Source organism: Synchiropus splendidus, chromosome 1 (assembly GCF_027744825.2).
Source record: "Synchiropus splendidus isolate RoL2022-P1 chromosome 1, RoL_Sspl_1.0, whole genome shotgun sequence".
Taxonomy (NCBI): domain Eukaryota; kingdom Metazoa; phylum Chordata; class Actinopteri; order Syngnathiformes; family Callionymidae; genus Synchiropus; species Synchiropus splendidus.
In genome coordinates this window covers 34227869-34252536 of record NC_071334.1, presented here as the reverse complement: position 1 = coordinate 34252536, position 24668 = coordinate 34227869, and the positions used below count along the sequence as shown (strand labels likewise).

The 24668-nt window shown below is 44.4% G+C and overlaps 1 protein-coding gene across 5 annotated transcripts in view; it reads left to right on the top strand.

Moving 5' to 3' along the window:
- Nucleotides 1-24668, top strand: part of nfia (nuclear factor I/A) — a 129123-nt gene that overhangs the window by 36088 nt on the left and 68367 nt on the right. For all 5 annotated transcript variants that reach the window (XM_053855902.1, XM_053855910.1, XM_053855919.1 and 2 more), the window contains one exon: nucleotides 6357-6885. In XM_053855902.1, the coding sequence (XP_053711877.1) occupies nucleotides 6357-6885 (529 nt within the window). The remainder of the gene's footprint in view (nucleotides 1-6356; nucleotides 6886-24668) is intronic.

Below are 24668 nucleotides of genomic sequence, written 5' to 3'. Positions count from 1 at the left end.
AATCGGATTCTGAACTTGTTGAAGCGGATACTGGAGCTGCGTGTGCTTGTGTCAGCGCCGAGCGGCTGCGCTGACACAAACCGGCGTCTGTGCACTCGAACATGGGCTGCAAACAGAGGAAGCGCCGCCACTTGCTCATGCGCTCGGCTCGCTCCCTCTCACTTGAAAATGTTATTGGCGGCGCAGATGTAATTAGGAAACCTACGGTTACTTACGTTCCTTTTCACCCCGAAAAAGTTTCCATCTGTGCTTTTCCCTGCTGCGGTGAGACGTTCAAGTGCAGCTGTGGAAGTTTATATACGGGGAGGGAAAAGGGCAAATTAGTTGGCTAAATAACACGTGTCGGTTTATTTCGTGAGCCAGTTGTGGTTGTTTCTGTTCTGTCGATCGATTTCAATTCTGTATTAATAGTTTCCTCCTAGTGGAGTCCAGGCCTCACTCAGGCCTGGCACACAAATCCACATCTCTGCAGCCAAAAAGTAGTGTTTGTGCCAGCGGTGACCTCAGATGACAGCACACCTGCAACACCTCCAAAAATGTCCCCAACACATGCAGAATATTCCTTCATATAAGAAAAAAAAATCTAAATTTGTCTTTTTCTCCACATATGTTTGCCAATTATAATCCCAGAGATTTTATTTTAAATGCTCTTTAAATGTGTGCAGAGGGTTAGAGGTTAAACGGGATTAGATGGCTTTTCGGAGTGTGACCTCTTGCAGAGTTTGGCGCGAGATTTTTATTCTGGTTTTTGGAATTATCTTAATCTTGCAAAATGTTCCCCAGTTTTATTTTTAAAAATTGACAAAACAAATACTAAAAAAATATTTGTTGTATAAAAAAATCAAAAGGAGAAAAGTCACATCTTCAATATGATATACAGAAAACGTGTGTTATATTAACTGAATAATATCACGGCAGCTTTTATTTATAATCCGCAGCTGTGTTCAATCCCAAATTCATCCTCCCCCCAAAAAAGCTTGGCATGTAGATTTAAAGCTTTTTGTCAGACGTGTTTGAGGACGACGTGAGTGTCTGTAACTGGATGAACAAACACCAGATTAACGTTTAATCAGATTATCAGACAGCAAAACCAACAATCAGACCTCAACGTCTCATCAGTTTGACTTGACGGATCATCAGGATTTTATTTTAAATATCAGAGTTGTGTCGTACTTCAATGTATTTTAAGCTTTTTAAAATATTTGTACTTAAACAGGTAATGATTGATCAGTATTTAGAAAATTCTAAATCATCAGTGAAACATTTTTGTGGTGTTTGAATGTATTTTTAGACTGAAATTGTAGTGAAATTCGTCACATTTCAAGCCCAGTGTATTGAAAAAAAAAAAATGCTTGTTTTAGTTGTTTGTCACTCGATCCTTTAGGGGGCGCTGGATAGAGACGGTTTTTAAAAATGTAAGCACCTTTGTTGGCTACATTTATTTTTAATTTGAAAGGTGAGCCTGGATTGTAAAAGCCGAATTCATGTTCCGTTGGCTATTTTCATTGTAATTCACCAAGAAGACTTGAAAAGCGTATCAAAATATCCACTCCGAATTGAAGCTGAAAAACCTTTGGGATGTCTTTCTTTCTTTTTTTTTTTTCAATTATGCATTTTTGAAGAGCTAGTTAGGTTTTAAATGGGGGCATGATGGGCCCTAAAAAGTGAAAGTCTGGCCCTATGCTTCATGGCTGTCTGTTGGTTTGGGGTGTTTACGAACTGATGTTCTCTGTGGTTGGTTCCAGGTGTTAAAATCTCAGTCGGCCTCACCGGTGGGCTGCTGAGCGCAAGCAACACCCGGATAATTCCCTGAGTGGGCCGGTGTGGGTGCGAGTGGCCGAGCGGGCGAGGGGGGGATTAGCATTATTGCTGGTCTAAATGACTGTTATTCATGGGGTTGTTGTTACAGGCTTGTTACTCGGAGCCCATTACATCTGTCACCGAGGTGCAGCAGGGGAACGTGTAAGCCGCCGTCCGGCCCTCGCAGGTTTAGAAACGCTTATTTCCTCAGAGGGAACGGGCTGAAAGAAAGGCTGACCCCGAAATAGAGGGGAGAAGAAAGAGAGAACCCCGGGGAGGCGAATCACACGTCCGTCTCAGGGAGGACAAAATCCTCCTCAGTGTTCCAACCAGTTGGCCTTTTTCTGCCTGGAATCTGCCAACGATCATATTTACACACCCGACACCCTCCTCTAAATATTTGCCTTGAATCATCCATGAGCCTTTGGCCTCCCATTTTAAACCTCAAAACATTTCATATTTTAATTTGCCCAATTAAATCCCTAATTGTTGAAGTAACCTTAACTGGCATCTCAAGCAAAATGTTGTGTAAAATAAATAACTAAATAAATAAAATAACCAAAATATTCACAGCATACAAGATACCTGGAATTCTTCTGCGTTTTCATTTTCCATATTTACTCATAACTCACTAATTTAAGAAGACAAGTGAGATTGTTTGTTGCAAAAATATGCTCGTCTCACAAACCGTCTCAGTGATATAAGGGTACATCGTGCTCAGTTGTGTTTGTGTGTCTGATTGTCTGGTTGCCTACCATGTCGGTCATGTGATCTGATTCATTCTGGTTTCTTAAAAAATAATCTTTCATGTTGAAATGTCGAGAGACGCTTCACCATCATCACACACACACACATTTCCATACTCACGCGCAAGCTCTGATTCACACACGCATTTAAGTGTCACAAACGCACACGATTTCTTAAATGCACAAACGCACCCATTGACGCTCACCTTCAGGCATACACAAGCTAACAAGGGTACATGCACAATGCCTGCACGAGTGCACATTCTCTGACAAAACATCTAACGCACATGCACACAGTTTTCGCTCAAAGACAGCCTTCCCAACTTCACACACACTGGCATGAATACACACGCCTCCTCTCACACTTTGCATCCGATGTGACATTTTAACGCAGTCTTTCCCACGTATTATGTCACACATCTCTGCAGTCTGACACAAACATGCACACACAGTCGAATTTGCTGAGACAAACTCAGGTTGTTTATCTGCGCGTGTTGTCGTGATATGGTGGACATGACAGAAGATCCCCCCCGAACTTCTCTCCCGAACTCGTCATGAGATCACGCTTGCGTCGTCGCTTGCTCCTTCATTCTCCTGACACAATTGGAGAAACAGGATTATTGTGTTTGGAGACTGGTTTCAGGAAAAGCGAGGGAAGGCGAGGGAGAACAAGAGGGATTATCTCACCCCGCTGGCTGAAAACCCCCGTTTTGGGGCCGAATATGAGAGCGAGTGACTTGTTAAGTGGGATTTTGTTTGCAGTGGAAAGACAGAGTGTGAAAAAGACTACGTGAGGGGGTCAGGAAGCTGAAAACGCTGGGCTGGCCAGGAATGTTGGAATGTAGCTCCAACGAACTTCCAGAGCTGCAGATCCACTCCGGAATGTGTGTGTGTGCGTGTGTGTGAGGAGCTCCAACACATCATCTGTCCACAAAGTCCTAATAACCGCCTGAGGACTCCAGCAGAAGCACATCTCGCTCGGAACAGAAACGGCGGATAACAAAAGGCGGCGTTCTGGGCCGTTCCTGGAGTGAGATTTCAGAGTCGAAGAAGCGGCTGCAGGTTTGGCTGCAGAGCTGCTGGAGGCGCTTTTGGAGACAAACCCGTTCGCCTGGACCGTCTCCAAGAAGAAACAATGTGCTGTATTCAGACCCTCCACGAGGGAGGGTGAACAATGTTATAGAGAGCAGGGAAAAAAAAGAAGCGCTGCAGCTGGCGTTCTAACGCGCGGCCTGTAGATATGGTTTCCTCGTCAGCACGGGAGCGAAGGTTCGGATCTGAGCAAGAAGGTCTGACATGAACCGCGAGAACTTCCTGCATTTTTTACAATATTTAACCCAAATCTTCACCCTGACCAGAGAGGCGCTTAAAATGCAGTCAAAGTTCAAACATTTTAAAGACGTTGAGATCCACCAACGAGCTTCCGCGGGCTGCGTCGTCTTCACTCACCGTGAAAACCACATTTTAATTAGGCGACTTTCATCGGTTACTCTGCTACCAAGCCTCGTTAGGCTCTTAAGCTTTCATGTTTTGTAATAACTCCATCACTTCATCTGGTGTCGACTGTGGCTATGACCTCTGTCCCGAACATGACATATTTCGATTAAAAAAACTGTCTGCCCAATGACATTTTTTTTTCTTTGAATGAAATTTCAAGTTGTAGATTTTGCTGATGTGAATGAGTCAGTCACGAGTAGTTTGAATCAATTGGTCAGTGAATGCACCATCACTCTTGGAGTGAACTCCGTTTAAATTGTGAGGACCGAGAACACGCCATTCAACAATGTCAAAGTAATATTCATTGTAACGTTTCATGAAACATTTAGATGAATAATGGAATGAAATAATATTCAACATTTGTTTAGGGAGTTGTATTTGATCATTCTAACTGAAGTGGTTCACCAGCATTTAAATGAGTCTAGCATATGGTTAATGAGGAGAATTACTTGAATAAAACCCTTGTTAAATCTTAGATTGATAAGGCCAGTGAGTGCTCGAATCTAATATTTGTTTGTAAGTCAGGAGGATGTCAGACTGGAGGCTTGTTTGAAGCACCATTTTTGAAAATTGAATTTTCCATGTCACATGGGGCTGCTGAGTTTACTCCCACTTTTTAAGTATGTTTTTCTCTGTGTATTCTTGTGTGACTGGAGATATGTGTTGGACCCCAAGTAACTTGGGACAACTCAACTTAGGAGATGGCATTCGGAATAATATTTCGAACTGGGTTGTGATTCAATTTTAAAACTCTAAAGTGCCGCCACGGTGTGTTTAATCCATGAATAGTCCTTTATTTTAACTTTGAGGTTGTCAAGAAGAAAGGAGGCTCCCATGCCCCCCCTTCCTGACGGGACCCCACTTCTTCCATCTCTAGCCCACTTAGAAACCCTCTGTGGGGTTCAGTCCAAATAACAAATGTTCCGAGTCTGTGTTTTTTTGGTCCAGGCTCTGACATTTGTCTGATTTGTTGCCTTCGTTGCTTCCCGTCGGCCCGAAACGTGTTGTTTTTCCCTCCACGCTCTCTCCCTGGCTGGCCGCGTCTGTGTTTAGATGGACACAATGAAAATGAGGGGTTTGGCCAGCGCTCGGCCGCAGATGTCCTGAAAACAACTGCAGAGAAAGCGAGCGGTGAAAGAGAGAGGAAAAGAGATCCGCTCGTGATTAAGGGGCTCATTGATTTGTGTATATATTTAAAGCTGACACCTCAATCTAAACCGACCTTTGATTAAAAACCTGGACGTGGTTCACTTCTCTCGCTCTCTGCCAAAACCTATTCCAAAGAACATTTGTATCTCGTTATGGAGGCTGTCCGTCTTTGTATTTTTAGCTGAGTGGCTTTTTCGCTGCCGGTTTTCTGGTCGCAGGTGTAACCGACCCGGAAACGTTTTAATAACCGACCGGCGCCCCTAAAGCCACATCAGGCCTTCGTTGCACCCCTTCCATCCTCCACATGTCAGCGGCTGGTGAGCGTCGGTGTTTGTCCTGAGGTATTTGGTTGGTTTGGTTTTTTTCTAATGTTGGCACGAAACCAACGACCCACATTCCTGCCAGCGAGGCGAGAACCAGGCCAGACTGCCTTGGGTCGACACTGAAGGGTCTGTGCTGGCGCCGAGATGCAGCCGCCACATGAAACCGAGGAGGAAAATCCCTTGAAGGCGTACGTGAAGACGGTCGTTTGGAAGTGAAGCTTAGAGTTACGTGACTTTCGAGCCTTGAGAGGTGCTACCAGAACCTGCCTCCAACCCTTTCTGTACCAGTATTTGCTAACAAATCTTATTTTTGCTGAACTTGCAAAAAATGTATCCTGCCATTTTCAGACTTGTTGTTGTGAGAGGGTCCATAAGCTGGTGCTTTGGAGCCCTTTAGGCCCCGAACCTTATGTCTCTCAATGGTGTGTGAGACTTCAGGACTTGGTTCTAGTCACAGCACTGCCATTGGTGAACGCTGCCCCAAAAAAGTTTTGATGGAAGACCCTGAAAACCTTCTTGACACTTGGATCTTTCACTGACTGAATCAGCTTTACACCGCGATCAGGTGTAAGGTCTAATTCCGTGATCTAAAACGGCTTTGTTGTTGGACTTGACTGTTGTCTTGATGAACTCCCTCTTCATCCTGACGTCCACCTTTATGTGTAGAACTGTTTCCTGCCAACAGCAAACATTCGCTGCTTCGTCTCTAAAGTGCATTTTTATTGCAAAACGTCTCTAGTAAGATAATTTGTGGTCAACTTTGGGGATTTGATGTTCATCTAACATCCGTTGAGTTAAATTGATTTTCTTTTCAAAGTTTCTTTCGCTCTCTTCCCCTCAGGATGAATTCCATCCTTTCATCGAAGCCCTGCTGCCCCACGTCCGGGCCTTCGCCTACACATGGTTCAACCTGCAGGCCCGCAAGAGGAAGTACTTCAAGAAGCACGAGAAGCGCATGTCCAAGGAGGAAGAGCGTGCGGTGAAAGACGAGCTGCTCAGCGAGAAGCCCGAGGTCAAGCAGAAGTGGGCGTCGCGCCTCCTGGCCAAACTGCGCAAGGACATCAGGCCCGAGTTCAGGGAAGACTTTGTGCTCACAGTGACTGGAAAGAAGCCGCCCTGCTGCGTGCTCTCCAACCCTGACCAGAAGGGCAAAATGAGGAGGATCGACTGCTTGCGCCAGGCGGACAAAGTGTGGCGCCTGGACCTGGTCATGGTGATTTTATTCAAAGGGATTCCCCTTGAAAGTACTGACGGGGAGCGGCTGGTTAAGTCTCCTCAGTGTTCGAATCCCAGCCTGTGTGTGCAGCCCCATCACATTGGAGTTTCCGTCAAGGAGCTGGATCTCTACCTGGCCTACTTTGTGCACGCTGGTAAGTCCATCTTCATTCTCAGTGTGTGAGGAAGCTGTTGGCTTCTAACGCTGGAAGGCAAGTTGACCGCAAGTTTCTCGCAAGGTTCAGTCACGTTGGACTTGTTGCTTCTCCTCGATGACACTTGCTATTGGTAGCTAGACGCCAACACCCTTCAGACAACGACCTTGCCTTGGGTCATCTTACTGGTTTCGCTTTGGGTTTCATGAGAGCAACACAAGACACACATGGGGTTTGAAAGAGAGTGAAGGAGCAGGAACTGGTCTGTTGAGTTGACTCTGTTGCAGCTTGACTTAAACAGTGCGTACTGATATTGGTTTATGAGCATAGTGAGCTATTTTTCACAGGTCCAAATCATGTTTCCGGGTTTGGAGTGTACTGGGGCCATTTGAGGGGGTCTCACTCATCTCCCTGTGCTTGTGTGGGTTTCCAGCAGGAACTCTGGTTGCCTCCCACAGACCAAGAGTCCATTTACAGTGTGACGTCCTGAAAATATAAATGAACATGCTTTTACTTTTAGAAATCCTGCAATGAGTCGTCAGCTATCGAGCAAGTTCTGTCATCAAGTCGAAACAAGTTGGCTACCTGAACTACCATAGATTTATGATTTTATTTGTCACTTTATATTTGAATATTATGCTATACAATATTTTTTTATTCTGTGAGAAGAAACGTCTGGTATAAAATGTTTGAGATATTGTACAACTTTAGTTGGTTTAAAGTATGGCTGTCAATAGATTCAAATCTTAAATGAACATTAATCGAGTTAACTCGCAATTAAAGGCAAATAATTCAAACGTTTTGTACCTGTTCTTCATGCAACTGAAAGGAAGAGTTTATCAACAACATGCTAAAAGCATACAATGTTGTGCTTTTAGTATGTTGTTCAGTCCTTCTTCAATCCCACTGAGGTTATTCTAAAGAACATTCTTCAGAGTATCTGTTGTGTTGGGGTGTTGGAGGAAACAAATGTTTGCATGAGGAAAGTATTATTGGCCACTCTGGTGTTGATAACCTCTCCCTTTAAGGTACATTTAGACCAGATATAAAATGTGTGATTCATTTGCCATCAGTTATTATTTGAGTTAATTCATCTTTAGTGCAATTGATTGGCGTAACATTTATTTTATCTTTTGACAGTCCCAGTTTCAACATGATTTTTAATCTATTTATTTGATTCATTTTTGGAGATGGCATTCAGTCTCTGAAGTCGCGGAAAGTGAGTTAATGCTATTGTTCCTCGAACAAAAAATGGCTTAGACTTGGACTTGAGCACAATTAAATACACATACTAATGTAATGTTACGAGTCACAAAATGCTATTATATTGCAATTGACATTCAAGTCCCACATCTTACTACTTCACAACTGAGGCTAGAGCAGAGGAATAACTTCTGAGTTTGAGAGCATTCTGTCCTACCGACATCGTCGCTGTGCATCAGGGGTTTACTGTCATTGTTTCCTTGGAGGCAAATCTCAGCATATTTCCTGGAGACACCAGCGACCAGCCGACCGACAGTTTTAACCAGATTAAGCAAATCTGCAGCGTCCCTGCCACTTGTCGATTAATGAAATCATCTTTATTTCCACTAATGCACCTTCCCAGCGAGTCTGGCTGCTGACAAACACGTTATCTGCTGCAGACAGCCAGAATTTCATCAGCGGTCAGTGAATCAGAAGGAAACACAAACGTCGCTGCCAAGTTTTCAATTCAGCTGCTGCACTCTTTTTTTTTATTTGTGAGTCTGGCATTCCTTCCTCCAGCAGCAAGGAAATTAATTCTGTAACCATTGCTCAGCGTATTTTTTTTTAAATACCGTTGTTGGTGGGAATTTTGGGTTCAGCTGCTGAAAGAGAAGTTTAGCAGGTGATGCAAGTCGCTGGCCACAGAGAAGTAACTTCGCAGTGGTTTACAAGCTGAAGTTTAAAAGTTTTATAGAACTCGTAAAAGACATTGACTCCAGTACTCGTCGGGTCCTGAAGAGGTCCTGTCGTATTAACTAGTTAAAGTAAGTCTGTCCTGTAAGATTGCTGTTCTTTTTGGCGTGCTTCCTTTCATTGAAAATAATGCGAGGTTACCCATTTCTTCTCAATTGGAGTATACTTGTAGGCCACATTTGCTCAAGCTCTCGGACCTCCACCTGAATATGTGCCTTTTTCAGAATAAACCTTTATTCAGACTCTGTGGTTTATCTGGAAGGTCTCAGACGAGGAGGACAGGTAGAATAGAAAAAAAATTGAAAATAAGTACAAAACAAAATAAAAGAATCAACCACAGAAAATAATAAGTTCACTGTAAGTGAAAAAAAAATTAAAAAACAGAGGAAAAAGTTCAGTGGAAAAGAATTTAAAACATAAATTAAAAACATCATCAGGAAAAAATACACGAAAAAGGTATAATATTAATAATAAGGTATAATATTAATAATAATATTAATATAATAATTTCAGATGTCAGGACTATGCCAAAATATTATGATTTAAAATTAAAAGGCAAAAGGAAATGAAAAAAATGTGAAAATGACATCGCGAAAAGACTGTAGAAAAGCACAATTTGCTTTTGAAATGAAGACATTTTGAAAACTCTGGAAACGTAGTTTCACAACTCCATAATCTGGCATCTTTAGCTCCAACATCACACTCGCCTCTCTTTTGTCTGATTTATGAGTTTCTCTGGACCATTTCCAGGGTCCATCAAATTTTATTGAGTATTGTGGAAAACGATTGTCCAAATCTTCAAAAGCGACACAGCGATCTCACCTGTACATTGTCTCTCTTTTGACCAGCTGCTCATGAACTCATAAAGTGGACACCCAGATCGCGAGTATATGCGTCATATAAACTGATTCCAAATTGGTATTGGTAGCTAATCACTGGACAAAACAAGGTGGCAGTGGGACTGCGTGCTTCTTTATGTGCAAACGTAATGCACAACACAGTCCACCATCTTTTTATAGCAGTGCATTTGTCATCAAAATTTGTCCAAATTTGTCCAAGGACGTTATAAAATGACTGTGTTTGGAGAGGAATGCGTCAGGCTTTTTTACGACTCTTGTTTCATGGATTCGTTTTTTGTCGCTATCACTTTATTGTCCAGAAAATCCAACACAGGATATGGCAAAAAAGTGCTTGTTGCAGTAATTTATTGTGTATATAAGGTTTTGGTTCTTCAGGGAAATTAATAACGGAACTCAGTTCTTTTGAACTCCTATTATCACACAAAAAAGAGCTAAGCTAAAGGGCAAATCCCACCATTTTTAGATGAACTTTTGTTCCTACCGTCATCTGTGACCTTGAACTCTGGGTAGTTAGTAAATATACACGCTATTGCTGGCAGCCCTAGGCCGAGGTTTGCTTGAGTACAAACAAAAATATTTGACTGTTTTTAAGAACTTGAAGTTAAAATAGTTGACGGCTTGTGGGTTTTTTTGGCTTCATTTCTATCCACAGTGAGTTTTAACCGACGCTCAGGTGGCGTTGGTGGAAACATCTCCATTCCCTGAACCCTAATTACAATCATTTCCCCCTCATGCACTGAAGCCCCTCTGAGCACCCGAAGACTGAGTCCATTCTCCCCTCCTCCCCCGGGGAGCTGGATCCTCGCACGTCTGCATGTTTTCGCTCAGCGGTAATCAGCTGCGCTCACACTGGTTCCCTTCATTCCCCAGTTTCTGCTCCGCGAGTTAAAGATCCGGCAGTAAAGTTTTAATCCTGCCGCTGCTTTGTTGTGATTCATCACAGTTTAGAAGAGACGTGCCGCTTCTCCGCCAAAAACATTTACAGTTCTGGTGAAAGTTAGCCCCCCTTCCCACTTAGCTTCTCCCCTCTGGTCTCGGCGCTGGAGGATCGGGTTTCGTCCTGCCTCTCATCGGAGGAAGCAGAGATCTATGGAGCAGCGTCTTGATTAAAAGCGGTGTGAAGGCCGACTGACCTCGGGGCTGTGAGCCGCTCTGTCAGAGGAACCTGACTAATTAAATTCATCCCCATAACCACAAGCTGCTGCAGTTTCAGGGGCTCTAGGAGCAACTGGTTCGCCTGCTGAATCCAAAGTAGACCAGCAAACACAAGGGTCTTTTCTCTGCGCTGCTCGTGTCTTCATGATTGTACAACAAGTACGAAAGACAATTTCTAAACAAATGAAAAAGCTAAAAGGAATATCCCTGAATATTTAATTTTTAAAAGTTTACATTTTGATTCGTGATCATTGAAGCAATGTCGTCCATCTAACTTTTGTCTCTACTAGAGGAAATACGGTAAACAGCTGAAGAGGAAGCAGCCATCAGGGAACAGGTGGAGTTTCTCCAGCTTTCATTCAGTGTGTGTGTGTGTGAGCGAGAGGGAGAGAAAGTGAGAGAAGTTGTCTGGAACAAGCAGGGGGTCAAAGGTCAACACCCATCCTCCTGCGTTCAGTGATTTACGAGCGTGCTCAGTCGGGCGGCGTGTTGGCAGACGTCATTATCACAGCGACACTCCACACGCGCTGCGGGGTCAGAAGTCACAGCCGAGAGGTCACGACCCCTATCATCTGGCTGTTTGACCTCTTGAGTAAATATCTCACCGTCTCATTAGCACCCAGTTGAGCTCACGTGCATGAGCACTGTCGCTAACATAAACACACCTGCATGTGCTGACCCTTTCACTATGAAACACAAGCGTCTTATTGACTTCTGCACACATATTTAACTCACTGTCACTCATATGATGCGGTGCACATGCACTTATTAAAGGACTCACACATTCAACAGCTCCACATACATTTGCACCCCAGCTTGGACACACACACAAAATTGCACAACACTCACTCTCCCTCACACACTACTACCACGACTACCACACGACTGCACAAATATACTCCTATCTCGGGTCACTCTCTCCCACACCTGCACACACTTGAACATTTCAGTGCTAAATACACTCATAAACATGGGAATACTCTTGACTCACTCTCTCACTTGTCCGCACACATGCACAAATCCCACCCTCTTCGCCCTCACTTGAACGCACAACCACAGTCACCTAGTGAACCACACTTACGGACTAACTTCACAACTGTCTCTCCCTCCCACAGGCGCAATGATTCACACATACACACACAGCAGAGGGGGTGTGGTCTGGTGTTGCGTTCAGGAACAAAAGGTGGGAAAAGGTCAAGCCTTGTCGCGTCGTTGATTTAAAGGTTTCACAGCCAGAGATAAAGACTTGAACGTTTACTGCGGAAGATAATATTTATGTGCCTGTAAAGTCAATTAAAGATAATTAGTGAGATGAAATCATAAAACTTTTACATTAAACTTCCTGGAGCTCCACCGCTGATGTTCATCTCCAACTTTTCTTGGCAGACTCGTGCCCTTTATTCTCCAAACGATCCGGCAGCACGTAACGTCCCTGAGTCTTGTGAAACGGTTACTTCACCAGTGTCTGTCCGCACATCCGGCGAGCGCCTTCTTTGCTGAGCCACTCTTTTATTGTCGTAAACCATTAAAAACAAGTTCCCGCTGTGTCACAGACCCTCATAGATGCACACTCATGTGGAATACCAACTTGGGGAGTAGACATGTGGAGGACATTCCCAAATGCTGTCTTTGTCCACCACAAACTCTTGAAGGGCTGATTCCCAAGGACACTGTGCAAGACCTTTACCCTAAAGGTTTTTGTTCATTTGTCCCTTAAGAGGATAAAGAAGAGACCAGAAGTAAGGCCAGGAAGTGAACCTTGTTGAGAAATATCAGGGCTCTACCCAGGATGTTTTCCTCAGGTAGGGGAAAGGGCAGGAGGAGTTGGTCCTGCACAGCAGTCTTCCCAATGGGGAGGAGTTCCTCTCGACTGATAACAAGGTAGCCCGGCCATTGCAAGTCATGCTGTCGAAAAGCAACTATTAAATCTCAGCATTGGGGTCCTTATTCAGCTTTGCTGTGGAGAACCCTGATAGTTGTTATTTGATTGCATCTTTGAAAGTGCAAACATGGTCTACAACAAATTACAGCAATATTTGACTACTGTGCGGTATTTAACATATTATATATTTTGCAACCACATGTCACTATCGTGGCGTCTACAGATGATGTCTGGGACTGGTGAAGAGCAGTGGCTAAGAGCAGGAGTTGAACTGAATGGTAAAACTACTGGGTGGCTAAACAGATGTTGAGGTGAACTTTGGGATGGTTTTTACCAATTAAAAATACATAAATAAATAACTAAAACCCTGTCTTGGCTGGTTTCAGTGAGTGATAGAAAGAAAGTGTTCAGGTTCAACATGAAGTGAATGTGCGGCAACTTGTGGTACATGAGAGCAGGCATTTTAAAGAGATAAAACATCATTTTGGCCACAGACGATGAGGACGGATGATAGCAGCTAACTAGTTCAGAGACGAAGCTCCAAATCTCTTTAAGAGCTCAGGAGGACACAGGGAACTGGGTCAGACACACGCTCATGCACACACACACACACAGGCGTTTGTGTGGCATCAAGACTGAAGGGTCAAACCAGGTGGCAGAGGATAAAGATCTAATGGCAACTGGAAACCTTCACATCCCCCAGGTCGGCTGCTTGGGCCGTTATCTTTCCGACACATTGATATCCTCCAATTGTGTCGTTTCTTGAGGAACAAGTGATGTCATCGAGTCCCACTGCTGCAAAGTTAAAGTGCTACTTCTGGATGAGTGATATTCAGAGTGCAGTGTACCCTGGGGACTCTGGGACTGTGTTCGACAACTGAGGGTGTCACTGCCTGCGCAGCTCCTTGTGAACTGATGGAGAGCAATTCTGATGGGAAATCGCAGTTGGAACGGTAGTCAACCCTGGGAATGAGGTGACAACTTGTCACGATCAAGACCATGTAGTGAGTCGTCATTCTGGGGTTTCATATTCATCTCACCTTAACCCTCCAGTGTTGTCTGACACTAGCACAAAGGTGGAACCTTCCACCGAGTGTCTAGAGGAGGATGGTAGCAAAGAGTTTGTCGGGTTAAATCAGAACCGGCCGTGAAGTGCGCCATGACATTCTGTGCTGCGGTCTGGCTTGCAGCAGTAACAACAACATTGTGTCCAATTGTGTGGTGGTGGGACCGTATGGGGGTGAAGAGTAAGAGTGATTCCGAAACAGCTCAGCAGAGGTTTCTCCAAATGTGTGGGATCTTCTTTGCCAACACGTCTGTGGTGACTGTTGGCTCGTCTCCCCTTACACTGGCTTTGTTTCCTCGTCCTCCTCTGCTGCTGCTCATCAGTCGTCATGTGGAGCCGCTTAAAGCTGAAAACCACAGTCTGTGTTGTGGTTCTGTGACTCACACGCTGTGGAGGACCCCCCCTTTCCACCACCTCACCCCACAACTCCTCTTCCCCTGAACACACACACACACACACACACCCACACCTCTGCAAACCCACCAAACATGCGCCACAACAAAAGCGGTGACACCACATTGTTCCTCTTCACGGTCAATGAGCTCCGGGTTCATTCATAAAAGTTTCCAGTGCGGCTCTTTATTTCATAATAAATCTCACAGAGGAGCGAAACCGCATTGTTGAGGGCTCTCCGCTAAAACAAAAACATCCCAAACGACCAGAAGAGTTGTGTTTTCCAATCAAACTATTTTGACTGACGCCAGAACACTGTCAAACCTCCGCCTGTCAATAAGCTCTATTTATTATATTGTTTACAGCCACTTGCATCTTAAAAATAAGTGGAAAAAAAAACACTTAAATTTGTTTTTCCAACCAAAGTTGGATAATTGAAAGTAAGCACTATTGAATGTGTGGACATAATTAGGAACAAATAAAATTATTTAGAAAAAAAACATTGTTTTTTATCATCATTTAGCAACATTTTTTTAGCGTATCAAATATATTGTTTTGGCAGCTATTCATGAAAATATCTTTGAACTCTAATTTAGGATTTAATTAACCAAAAATATTTAGATGATTTTCATTTACACACACTTTAAATATTCATTTTAAAGAATAGAATATGAATATATTTAGATACATCATCCTATGCCCTTAAATAAATCCAAAAATAGTGGTTAAAACTTAAGTAGTATAAGAGTAAAGCTGTTTGTTAGATAAAACTTTAATTTCTTTTTGAAGACAAGATGTTTTGTGGAAGACTAGTTTAAGTTGGTTGAGAACATTCAATGTTAAAAATGAATTAAAAAAGCATTGGTATTCTACCAAGAAGCTCTAAATGATGTTAATCTGACACATTTCACTGATCTGCAGCAGCATGATTGACACAAAGAAAACTAGTGATAATAAACTCCACTCGCTCTCCTGTCGTCGCTCCTCACTACTGAAACGTTCGCCGTGCGTCCTCTAAACCCGACCTGATGTTTTTTTCGCCGTGGCCGTCCTGCTGGAATCCATGTGTGTTGCTGGGGGTGATGTGAACCGGCTGCTGAGAATCGCAGTCTCCGTTGCTAAGGACGACAGCACCCCCTCTGCTCAATCACCCCAATAGCAACGGAGCGCTCAGGGCAGTCTAGACTCTGCCCATCGCTGTGCCAACCATGCCAACAAAATGGAGTCTCCTTCCCCAAAAAGGATGAGCTGTGACGCCTGAAAGAAGGCCATGAGGGGAACATTTACATGCACAGGAACGTCTGCTTAGAGAGCTTGTAGGTGCTTGGAAAGTTTGTTGGAAAAGTTGTGAAATCGTCTTTTCACGTGTTGTTTTGTGTTATTTATTACCAAGCCTGCTCTAGTTTTAGCTTAACCTCGATCTTTTCAGTTCATTATAGACACCCTGAAACATGCTTTCTCTGGCGTCCACTTGAGAAACAGTGGACCTGTAGTGTGTATTATAAAAGAGTCACTTAACTAGTGTAGTTTATTGACAAATGGTGTGTAAACCTATAAAATGAATTAAAATTGAATGAAGGAAATTTATGAAAATGTGCTCCGATTACACACGTAAACATTTGGATGTTGATTAAGATGGTTGAAGTATTCCTTTTTTGTGAATTACTAATGATGTATTATTTTTATTTTATTCAGGGTTGTTTTAAACGATCTTATTTTCACTTATAAGATTGTGTATTTTTTTTATTAATTATGGTCAAAATTTAAATTTTAAATTACTATTTAGAAACATTACCATCTTATTGAGCTAAAGTAAATTAATATGAATATACATAGAAGTCAGTAAAAGTACAGAATCTCTTTTCCAGCGTTTAGTTGAGGTTGTGCCGATTTGAGTGATTGCTGTTTGCCAAGACGACACCAAACACACACACACACCGTCTCTTCTATTGTTTGTGTGTGTGAGTGCGAAGTGCGTGGCGACATGATCGGCGGCAGCTGTGCACGTCTGCAGGGAAACTCTCCACAGATGGTGGAAGCAGAGAAACTCCAAAGCGCCGTATGGCTGCTGAAATATAGACGAAGGAGAAGAAGAAGAGGAGTAGCGGAGCCGCTGACGTGTTTTCGGGGTTCAGCTGTTCTGCATTTGCTGTAATTGTGTTCGCCCCATTACACGATTAAGATGCTCCAGATTTAATCAAAACAAGGAGCAGAAAGGTCGACGCCAACAGATATCACAGGATTGTTCTGATCAGAAGTAGCTGCTGCTAACGGAGACATGAAGAAACGCTCGAGTGCTCCTGTCAACCGAGTCAGACGTTCTAATGGGGAGTCTTTAGGTCGCGAGGAAGCACAAAATAGTTTTGTCCATCAGCGTGTGATCCAACGTGTCAAAGATTCATTCAGGCACCAACAAGTTACAAGTTCACTGTGTTCTTTAGATCTTGCTCGTGGCTACACAATTTCTTCTTCTTTAGGGCCGATACCCGGTCAGTCGCATCCGTTCAGGGCAGGTGTCGGATAGGCCTGTTGCCCATGCAGATGTTTTCAGTCGCTGGAGCGTATGCTAGTTGAAGGATGATGTCATAGTCCACCTTTCCATTATGTCAGAGTACTTTGTCATTTGGCGCATATGCCATGTCTTCTTCTCTGTTTTCTGAGAGCATTACCACGCCACATACAGGTCTGGCACATGCACTACAGAATTTCCTTGGTTTTTTTTTTTCTGAAACAGCTCAGCAGGAAATGCGATAGGATTGAATAGATGTGAGGACATGCCCTCCAGTGAGTTAAAAAGCTTTAGAATAAACAGCATCTAGAGTCAGAGAAGAGGAGGCTTCTTGAATCATTTTGGTGCTGATGAAGATCAAGAGCATCAGTCCATTTGAAGTGCCACGTTCACACATGAATTTGGCAGAGGGTTATGTCTTGACCCCTGAGGTACCCTAACTAGGACAATGGAGCAGCAATGCTCTAAATCCGATTTGGAACTCAGTGTTCAAGAGTTGTTGTCTCCACCAGTGGTTCTGACCAAAAATAAATTATTTAAAACTCGTCCTTGAAACAGTAAAACACTGGATTAAAAAGCTAGGTGTAGAAAAATGTAAGCAATTTGTCCATCCCTAAAAAGTGTAAGACACAATAAGTGCTAATTCCAGCTGTGCTAAACAAAGAGATCCACCAAAACATGCAGAGGAATGAAGAAAATGTTGCGACGTAAAAGCGTAACAAACAGGCACAAAGTGAAACAACAAAACCAACCCAAGCTATTTGTTGTTCACTTAAACTCGTGTCACAGAGAAGTAACTAAACGATCATGAGAATTGTTGCCCAACAGGTGAGGCGTTTCCTATTGTGTGCGAACAGAAACCATCGGAGCTGATTAGCCGGACGGCGGCGGCAGTGTGAGTAATTACCGGAGGAATATTCATCAGCTCTTCAGGAGTCTTGGCGCGAGGGTGGTGTCTCTGCGTGGGTCCTGGACGCCGTCAGTCCCGCAGGAAAGCTGACGAATCAGCAGAGGGAAAGTTGAGAGTGAGAGAGACGTGAATGATAGAGAGGCGAGGATCCAGTCGAGCATGGAAACCCGTCCCGACTCTCTGGCCCGACTCCAGGAGGTGAAACACACCGAGAACTCTGTCTTTGTTTTGGTTGGGACCGTCAGATGTTCATTTTTAATTATGGAGGAGGTTAGCGGAGGTGCAGGTTGGGAGCCTGTGGCTGAATTATCGAGCCGCTTGCTTTGGCGCCAGCGTTTTTAGGGTGCTGGTGGCGGGTTCGTCACCATCATCTTCATCAGGAGGAGGAGGAGGCATCTACAAGCCAGAGCAGGATAATGAGGCTGTGGCGGCTCATCGTGCCAAACCACAAAGCGTTGGCAACCACCACAGTCCCTCAATGTTTATCTCCGCTGAGCCGCTGCGGTCGGGAAGGAAAACGTCTAAAAATGATTAGCCGGCGTTGATTCAGGACGAGAGGAGGGATGTTTGGTTTATCTGACGAGGAGAGGCTGCAGAAATAAACACCCTCTGCCTGTGTGTAAACTTCACTACTGGCTCCGATTGTTGTTCTGCTCACACAACGGAGAGGTTTTTGTGCAAAAACAGGTGCCATCTTGTGGAGAACTTCCCCAAAGAACTTCTGATCTGGTATTTTAACCCATGAGTCGTGATGTTTCATATTTGCGCAATGATTGTTCAACAACTCAGAAATTCTTGACTCCTGGAAGTGGAAGTGATGGAACTTAATGAATCCGACTTATCTGAATGAGTCCTATAAGCAGTGTGACCGTTATTGTAAGTAGGTGTGACTCAATTTTTCAATTGATCCCTTCATTATGGATCACAAGTTACAGTGACTCAACAGAGTTTATCAAAATTTTCAAATCCAATGACTCAGATGCAGCAATGAGTCCGACATGCAACCGAGTTTAGCCCTGCGAAAAGCTACGTAGTTTCAAAACATCATTCTAGTTTATGTTTTGAGGTTTTGTGCCGTGTCATGTGACCAGCCCATCAACCTGTTTTGGGAACTGGTATAATCCCGACACCAATTCTGGCTCCAGAAACAGACACTGTCTCTGTCTCAGATCGTCGGCTCGTTAGCTTTGTGTTCCGTGGAGGCCGACTCCTGCGCGCGGCTGGTTGAGGCATCCGATTTATTTGCGCACTTGAAGCAGAAAACTGTTTTCAGAGAGGAGACAAAGGCGCCACTTGATTAAGCGGCGCGAGTGTCTGGGAACGTGGGCCCCGGTGACCGAGCTAATTGGTAAATCCTCACACTCCTCACCCCCTCCGCTTCGTCCCGGGGTCTCTCCTCACTTTCAAAACCCGCCACCTCCTTTTATTGTTTTCCTTCAACTGGCTCGCCGCTGCCTCCGCCGCCACTCCTCTTCTGTGAGTCGCTTCGCAATCCAATTACAGCACGCCTCTTTTTCCCCAGCAGTTCTGAGTGGATCTCTGGGTCAAGCCGGCGGTTCTTTTGATTTCATGATTTTCAAGTATCTGGCTGATTAACAGTCACTTTAAACTTTATTCTAATAGAGTTGAAATAAGATCTGCCACAAATTCACTTGAAGCTGCTGCTGCTGCTGCTGCTGCTGCAAAACCTTCTTTTTCTCAAATATTGTTCACCTGGAGTGATCCTAATCCACGTTAGTGTAGCGAGCGGGTCTGATCTTGGCCTGCGTCGGTTCAGGGTCTGGATCATCACGAAAACACACTTCTGTCTTTTAAGCTTTATCTGCTGTGACTTGATAGGCCAGATTGCTTGTCTCTGGTCCAAGGGAAAGTGAAAATTTCAACTTCAGAACTTCGCTCTGTGCCTGGCGTGGGAGCAAGACCTGAGATAGTCAAGACAGCGTTGAACAGAATTTTTGTCTCTCTAGCGCATGTCCTCTCATTTTGATGAATGATAGCATGACATTGTCTTAACCAGATTAACAAGTGTTGCAAGTATTTGTAGACTTTAGCACAGCAGAAGTAACACAGAGAAGGTCAGAAGGCGCTCCATTGTGTCTTGGTGGACCTGGAGAAAGCGTAAGCCAGAGTGCCAAGAGAAGAGTTGTGCTATTGTATGAGGATAGAGAAGTATGTTGGAGTGGTGTATGCCATGTGTAAGACAGTGGTGAGGTGTGCTGCGGGTGTAACAGAGGAGTTCAAGGTGGAGGTGGGACTGCACCAAGGCTCAGCTCTGAGCCCTTTTTGTTTGCCATGGTGATGGACAGGTTGACAGATGAGGTTAAACAAGAAGCCCCTTGGACCATGATCTTTGCATATGACATTGTGATCTGTGGTGAGAGCAGGGAGCAAGTGGATGATAAGCTAGAGAGGTGGAGTTGTGCCTTAGAAAGGAGATGAATGAAGGTTAGCTGCAGTAAGACGGAATACATGTGTGTGAATGAGAGGGACCTAAGTAGACAGGTGAAGTTACAGGATGCAGAGATAAAGAAGGTGGAGGATTTGAAGTACTGAGGCTCAACTGTCCAGCGCAATGGAGAGTGTGAGAAAGAGGTGAGGAAGCAGGTGTAGGCAGGATGGAATCATTGGAGAAAAGTGTCAGGTGTGATGTGTGACAAAAGGATGTTGGCGAGGATGAAAGGGAAAGTGTACACAACTGTGGTCAAGCCAGCAATGTTGTATGGTTTGGGAACAGTGGCACTGAGGAAAAGACAGGAGGCAGAGCTGGAGGCAGCAGAGATGAAGATGCTGAGGCTCTATCTGGGAGTGAGCAGGATGGATAGGATCAGAAAGCAGTAGATCAGAGGGACAGCACATGTCAGGTGTTTAGGAGACAAAGTCAGAGAGGTTAGATGGAGATGGTTTGGACATGTACAGAGAGAGAGCCAGTACATTGGTAGGAAGATGTTGAGGTTGGAAGTGCCAGGCAGAAGGTGGAGAGGAAGGCCAAAGAGGAGATTTATGGAGGTGGTGAAGGAGCACATGAGGTTTGTTGGTTTGAGAGAAGAGGAAGCAGAGGACAGGGTCAGATGGAGGAAGATGATCCACTGTGGGCGACCCCAGAAGGGAGAAGCCGAAAGGAAAGGAAGACTTTAGCACAGCAGTGTCAGCTTGCTAAATAACTCTTTCAGGCATTACCCATGAATGTTTGAGATTTGTTGGACTCAAAGGGCTGTTGGGAGAATCCAGTTCATGAAGGAATTAATGGTAAAAGTTTTTTTTTGTTTGTTTTTCCAGCACCAGGTTGACTTGATATCATTGATACACTGCGTGCAGTTGTGTATTTGCCGAAGGACCAAACCTAAGAATCGTCCTCACCTGACCAGTCCAAAAATAATCGCATTTCTTTTGCCCCCATCCTTCACGAAAGCCTCATTATGATACGCACACTCTGGAAAAGTGTCATTCCCACAAGGCTCTGGTGGGGCTGGGCGACTGTGGGACTTTGAAGCATGGAGACGGTCTTGCTGATGGACGGGGTTTCCACAGAAGGACAGCAGGGGTCGACCTCTCAATGGCCACACACACACACAGCTTCCTCTCTCCAGACGCTCTCTCTCTCTCTCCTGCCTCCCCAGTAACCTGCTCTGCGGCTTCCTGCTAATTAAATTCCTGCGCTGTCCATTAGACGGATAGAGTGAGCGGGACTGCTGACTCAACACAGGTAGGGCAGCTTCTCGTCGTAATGGCTCGGAGAGCTCGAGTGCTTGAGCAATTCATTTGGCCGCCCCGCTTTACACATCCCCGGGTCACCGCAGGCTTTCAAGGGTGCAGCGAGGAGAGAAAAGAAGCGGGGGGGTTATAAGCTAATACCGTCAAAACACTTTCATTCTAAAACTGACACTCACCAAGGCTTTGTCCTCTAAAATGTGCCCACACCATCCTGCTCTCTCAAAGGTCTGGAATCAGATCCGGGACCAGTCCTGCCGGAGTCCTTATGCAAGCATCACTAACGGTGTAAGAGTGATGGTTCTCGCCTGGGAATGTTCTCTTTGTACGCAGGCTTGCAACAAGGTAGGGTCAGGCTCCTGAGAGTCATGATCCATTCCATCAAGAGTGAGGCTTCTCTGAGTTGTTTCCAGAGCCGTCGATGAGCTCTGGCACGGCGAGTCAGTGGATACTGTATCCGAGTTTTAAATACTGCAGAGGTGAAGGCCGAGTTTATTTGTGGTTTATGAAGCGTTTAATTAGCTGCAGTTCAGATTTGGGTTCCAGATGGAGGTGTTTGCTCCAATATAAGCAAAACAAGCCGCTGGTACTCCAACAGATCAATCAACCATTTGAGGGTTTGATCTAAAAGTTTTGTGCAAAAGCCTCCATGTCCAGGTTTAGAGTGCAATTGAGTCCTCAGTCCAAAAACACCTCGTGTCTTCTGGAGTTCAGTCATGATGATGCCACGTAGATGTTCAACCTGGTGACAGTGTGGAGCGCCAGCTGTGCAGCTTTCTACCCTGATTCCTCCTGTTCTGTCTTCAGTCCCTGAAGTGTAAATTCGTACTTACAAAGTGTCAGTAGAAGTGTCGGTGATAATCTCTGCATGCTCTTTAAGGTCTCACTTTCCCTCCCGTGTACCTCGAATAAACCCGAGCTGACGTGTTTCTGTAATTGTAAGCAGATTTCCTCTTTAATGGGAACACATTACGGGTTTTAACAGTCCTCAAATCCACACAAGCATGCACAAATATTTAATATCTGAGCTCTAATCCCGCGTTAGCGGCCGCAAAATCACTCAGTCGGCATCCGTCAGGGTTTTGAATGTTGCCACGTCGGTGAATCTGCAGCAATGCTGGTCGGCTGGAGGCTTTTTCCTCCTGCCGACCGTCTCTGCTGTAACTTCACACCTCCCACCAGCGCCTCCTCCCTGGGGCCAGGGGGGCTCCGGACTGTGTGCAAGACGCAGCAGGTACTATTTAGGAAGTGACAGCTAATAAACAATGAAGGATTTACGTGGGAGAGAGGGAGCTGCTGAGTGGATGGTCCAGCGTCTGGGTCATCTGATCGACAGGGTCAAGTTCACGTGCCAGGTCTTACTCGCATTCATTTTTTTTTTCTCAATTACTTCTGTTTGCTCAGTGTTAGTGAATGGTGAATGGTGCCCCAGTGTAATGGGGGTTCAGCATTAGCTGGAGAAGATAGCTAAGCTCTTTTTTTTTTTTTTTTTTGACAAACTTCTTCTCTTAACTCCCAACATCGGCTTCTTCATATCTGTCCTGTGTTTAATTTCCACGTCTCAATCGTAGCCATCATTGACTCTCCACTCGCTTCTTAAGCAATTCGTCAGCCGCTTCTTTCCCAGCATCCCTCAGTTTGTTCCCAGGGAATCAGTCTCCTCTTCATCCTCTCACTCCATTATGCCGCCATAAACAAGGGGAGTCCTCTCACCCCGGTGCTTCACCCCCTCCATCCCGCGTTGTCCCGAAGATCCATTCAAATACCGAACAACACCCCCTACTCCTCCACCTCGCTCTCTCCGAACAAACAAGACATTAGAAAAAACAACAACAACAACATCTCGTCGCCTCCTCTTCTTCTTCTCTTCATTAGCATGTAAATCGGCGCTGACGAGTCTGGAACAGAGGAGGTTCAGAGGAGCGAGTGAGCAGGAGGGAGCAGCGGGAAATTGTGAAGCAAATGCAGACACTTCTGAACAAATCCTGGACTTAAAATGTGACGACACTGTTTTACTGAAAAAGATGACATCGTAATTTTGTCCATTTAATTATGGCCTGGTTTTTTTTACGTTTTTATCTTTTGATTCTTCATTTATTGTACAATGTTATTGTATCTGAAAAATCCTTTCTCATTTTTTTCAAATTTCTAATACATTTTGAAAGCTACTTTTTCTATCAGTTTTCATGACATTTCATTTTTTATGATTGAATATATTATTCTCATATTGTTTTTATTATTATAATTGTTTATTTTATTTTTACCATTTTTGCCAATAACACATTTTCATCTGTTTTCCTCATTTAAAGAGATTTAGATTTTTTTAATTATTTGGATTATTTTATAATTAAGAAAATCACAATAAAAATACTAACCTGGCGCATCGTCATGATGTCATATGAATGGAGGGTTTGAATGTAATTTGTGAAAGACAAAAACAAGAAAAGTAAAAATGATCCCTTTAGTAATTACGAGAAGAGGAAAGGAGAGAAGGAAAGGAAGCAGGGAGAAGTGCAGCTGCCTCTTCATTCCCACACTATTCCTCTGGGCCGGTTTGTTCTGCTCCAGACTTCATTCACTTTTAGCCAAATTAACATCTCATCTGCATAACTTGTTGCTCCCCCCATCCCCTGCTGAAACAATGGCCGTCAGACCAAAGAGAGTCTTAATCCAAAAAGCCTCTGTGGTGCTGATAAAAGCCATCCACGCTGTCCGACTACTCGCCTTTCTCCCCGCCAATTAAAGCTCCCCCAGGCCAGAGCTCGCCGTGGCTCTCCGGTGCCACCGCCGCGCCTGGACGTGTGCGTTTGACCTCGGTGTTGATGCTTTAGAGGTTCAGGTTCAGTGTTTGTTTTGTGAAACAATCCCGCAGATTTGTCCGGGACTCACAGGTCGTGTGAATCCAGAGAAAGAAGCCAGTAAATAAACGTGCGCTCGTCCTTAAAATGTACTCTGAGTAGACACGACCTGGTTGAATGCAGCAGATGCTAATCTTGCTCCCCGGCAAGATAGAATATGCTGGTGCTTTAACTGTACGCAACTTTGAGGGGTGCGATTGTCTTTGTGTACCATCTCGACAATGCTGTGGCAACAATTAGCAGTTGAGGTTCTAGGGAATCACGTCTCTGACTACCATGCAGCTTGTCCAGTGCCACTGGGTTCTGGTGAGCTTGTGTCTGCTTAGTGCATTCACATGTGCGCTAGCACCTTCATGTGCTGATGTCAGTCATGGCCATTAGTCATTGTGCTGTATGAGGGTGTTTTTTTTTTTTTGATGCCATCATAAATAGTGTCTTCAGGTGTGGGGTGGTGTCCTTCATTCACAGAACAAATCAAAGTCTCACAAGCTGCTTGTGTGTTCT